Source organism: Psammomys obesus, unplaced genomic scaffold (assembly GCF_907164565.1).
Source record: "Psammomys obesus unplaced genomic scaffold, mPsaObe1.curated_primary_1811, whole genome shotgun sequence".
Taxonomy (NCBI): Eukaryota; Metazoa; Chordata; class Mammalia; order Rodentia; family Muridae; genus Psammomys; species Psammomys obesus.
The window spans coordinates 23,394,197-23,397,208 of NW_026585504.1; the positions used below are offsets into that span (position 1 = coordinate 23,394,197).

At 38.2% G+C, this 3,012-nt stretch overlaps 1 protein-coding gene across 1 annotated transcript; it reads right to left on the reverse strand.

Annotated features, from left to right (window-relative positions):
* Positions 1 to 1,625: 1,625 nt before the first annotated feature.
* Positions 1,626 to 2,558, reverse strand: LOC129673002 (olfactory receptor 4K3-like). Its single transcript, XM_055602667.1, has one exon. It carries the CDS (start codon positions 2,556 to 2,558, stop codon positions 1,626 to 1,628), a length of 933 nt encoding a protein of 310 aa, XP_055458642.1.
* Positions 2,559 to 3,012: the final 454 nt, after the last annotated feature.

The window sequence follows — 3,012 nt, forward strand, 5'->3', positions numbered from 1 at the left end:
GGTAAGATGATTAATCCTCACTCAGAAAGACAAACAGGATGGAAATTGGAAGAAGCAGAAAACAGGAAACAGGACAGGAGCCTACCACAGAGGGTCTCTGAAAGACTCTACCCAGCAGTATATCAAAGCAGATGCTGAAACTCTTAACCAAAATTTGGGCAGAATTCAGGGAATTCTATGAAAGAATGGGGAGATAGGGGGACCTGCAGAGAACAGGACCTCCACAAGGAGAGCATTAGCACCAAGAAATCTGGGCACAGGGGTCTTTTCTGAGACTGATACTCCAACCCAGGACCATTCATGGATTTAACCTAGAACCCTTGTTCAGATGTAGCCCATGGTAGCTCAGTATCCAAGTGAGTTTCCTAGTAAGTGGAACAGGGACTGTCTCTGACATGAGCTCAGTGGAAGGCTCTTTGACCCCCCCTTGTCCTGATTGGGGGAGCAGCCTAGCCAGGCCACAGACTTGCACTTGGAGAGAGGAATGGGAGTTGGTGAGGGAGGGTAGGGAGTTTGGGGAGGAAATGAGGGAAGGGGCTACAGCTGGGATACAAAGTGAATAAACTGTAATTAATATAAATATTTAATTAAAAAAATGAGAATGAGGAATCTTCCCAAAGGTCTTCCTTGGTGTTTAGCTTCTTTATGTCTGTAGATTTTAGTATATTTATCCTATGTCATATGGCTAATATCCACTTATAAATAAGTATATACCATGTATGTATCTCTGCTTCTGGGATAGTTCACTCAGGATGATCTTTTCCATCTGATACGCACCAGAATGGGTAAGATCAAAAACTCGTGACAGCACTTGCTGGAGGGGATATGGTGAAAGGGGAATTCTCCGCTGTTGCTGGTGGAAATGTCAACTTGTAGAACTACTTTGGAAATAAATCTGGTGCTTTCTTAGAAAACTAGGAATAGGGCTAATTTGAGACTCAGGTATACCATTACTGGGAATATATCTGAAAGATGCTGAACCATACAACAACTTTTGCTTAGCTGTGTTCATAGTAGCTTTATTCATAATCGCTAGAATCCAGAAACAACCTAGATGTTCCTCAACCAAAGAATGGATACAGAAATTGTGATACATTTACACAATGGAATATTACTCGGTTACTAAAAACAAGGTAATCATGAAATTAGCAGGCAAATGGATGGAACGTCTATCTTTTTTTTTCTTAACTTTTTTCTTCTTAACCCAATTAGCATTTTGGTAGATATCTGTGTTAAACAAATTGATGTTCTTATAATTTGGCAACAGATAAATTGAAGAATATGGTATGTAGAATTATATTTAAATGGAATTTACTAAGTTATTATTCAAAGAGAAAAACATTTAAGTTTGGTAAACATTGTTTTTTTTAAGGAATTCATAAGAGAATGGGTTGAATAACAATCCTCTATGAAGGTTCATTCATATTTGTATTTCTGTGAATAATTCATACTATTCTGCTGGCTGATTACTAAGCATTATTTTCTTCAAAGTATTATTAAACCTATACCTGAATTGGTAGAGTGGTAAATACATTGAATATAAGTAAATTTTCTGACCTTAACCTTACTCTATGAGATCAGTATCATTACTTGAAATTTTTAGTATGGATTTCTGGATATTAGCATTATCTTTTGGAATCCATGTAATTCTTTATCAACCTTTTCATGGCATTTTTCATCTCATTATTTCTCATTGTGTAAATGGCTGGATTTAGGAGAGGTGTAAAAACAGAGTAAAATATAGCAAAAAATTTGTCCAACCAGGTGATTTGGATAGGGCTCACATAGATGAAGATGCAGGGCACAGAAAATATCATCACCACTGTGATATGGGCAGTGCATGTGGACAGAGCCTTAGATGCACCAGCTTTAGAACTCTGGCTAACAGTTATAAGGATATATGTATAGGATGTGAGCAACAGAATGAAGCAGGGCATACCCACAACTCCACAGTCAACATTTGTAAAAATATCCAAGTCATGGGAATCCACACAAGCTAACTTGATTATCAGTGGTATATCACAGAAAAAACTATCAATTTCCTTGTGTCCACAAAAGGGCAGCTGCACAATCACTACCAGATGACTCATGGCATGAATAAAGCCAATGGTCCAAGAAGTCAACACCAGTGCAGTACATTTTTTCAGGTTCATGATGGTGAAGTAGTGGAGTGGTTTGCAGATGGCCACATAGCGGTCATAAGCCATTACCACCAACAACACCACTTCTCCTGCAGCGATGCAATGGGTGAAGAAGACTTGAGACATGCACCCTGAAAAGGAAATGGTCTTGTTTTCTCTGAGAAAGTCTGTGATCATTTTAGGAGTGGTGACTGAGGAAAGCCACATATCAACAAAGGACAGGTTGGCCAACAGGAAGTACATAGGGGAATGGAGATGGGGGTCAGTGGTTATTACAGACATGACGACAATATTTTCAGATACAATGAGTATATAAAGCATCACAAACATCACAAAGAGTGAAAGCTGAACACTGTGTGAATGAGCAAGTCCTAAAAACACAAATTCTGACACTGTGGACTGATTACCTCTATCCATTTTATTCCGTGTGTCTTTAAAAACAACCTGAAGAGAAAAAAAGGTCAATTAGAAGAATGTGGACAGTGAGTTATCTAGTTGAACCTGACATTCATATTATGAAGTTAACATCTACACCTGAAATAAAAAAATCTAAATGTAAGGACAATTCTTTGTCAGCTTTGAGAAACATTGCTGCCCAAAGTGAAAGCTCATGAGCCACGTGTAACTCCCCAAGAGGAGAAGCACCAGGTGTGACTGCTATGCACATACTCTAGTTAGAAATACCTCTTACAGGAGTGCAGTGAGGATGCAAGATGGCAATTCAAAGGCCCGAAAATGTTGCTTCGTCTAAAAGTATTTGTTTCCATTTCTTTACCTTAATTTAATACTGTGTTGTGAAGGTGTAAAACAGAACATTCACAGTAAAATTAACAAGGTTTTATTGTATTTGGAGTCAAGTGATATATAGAAT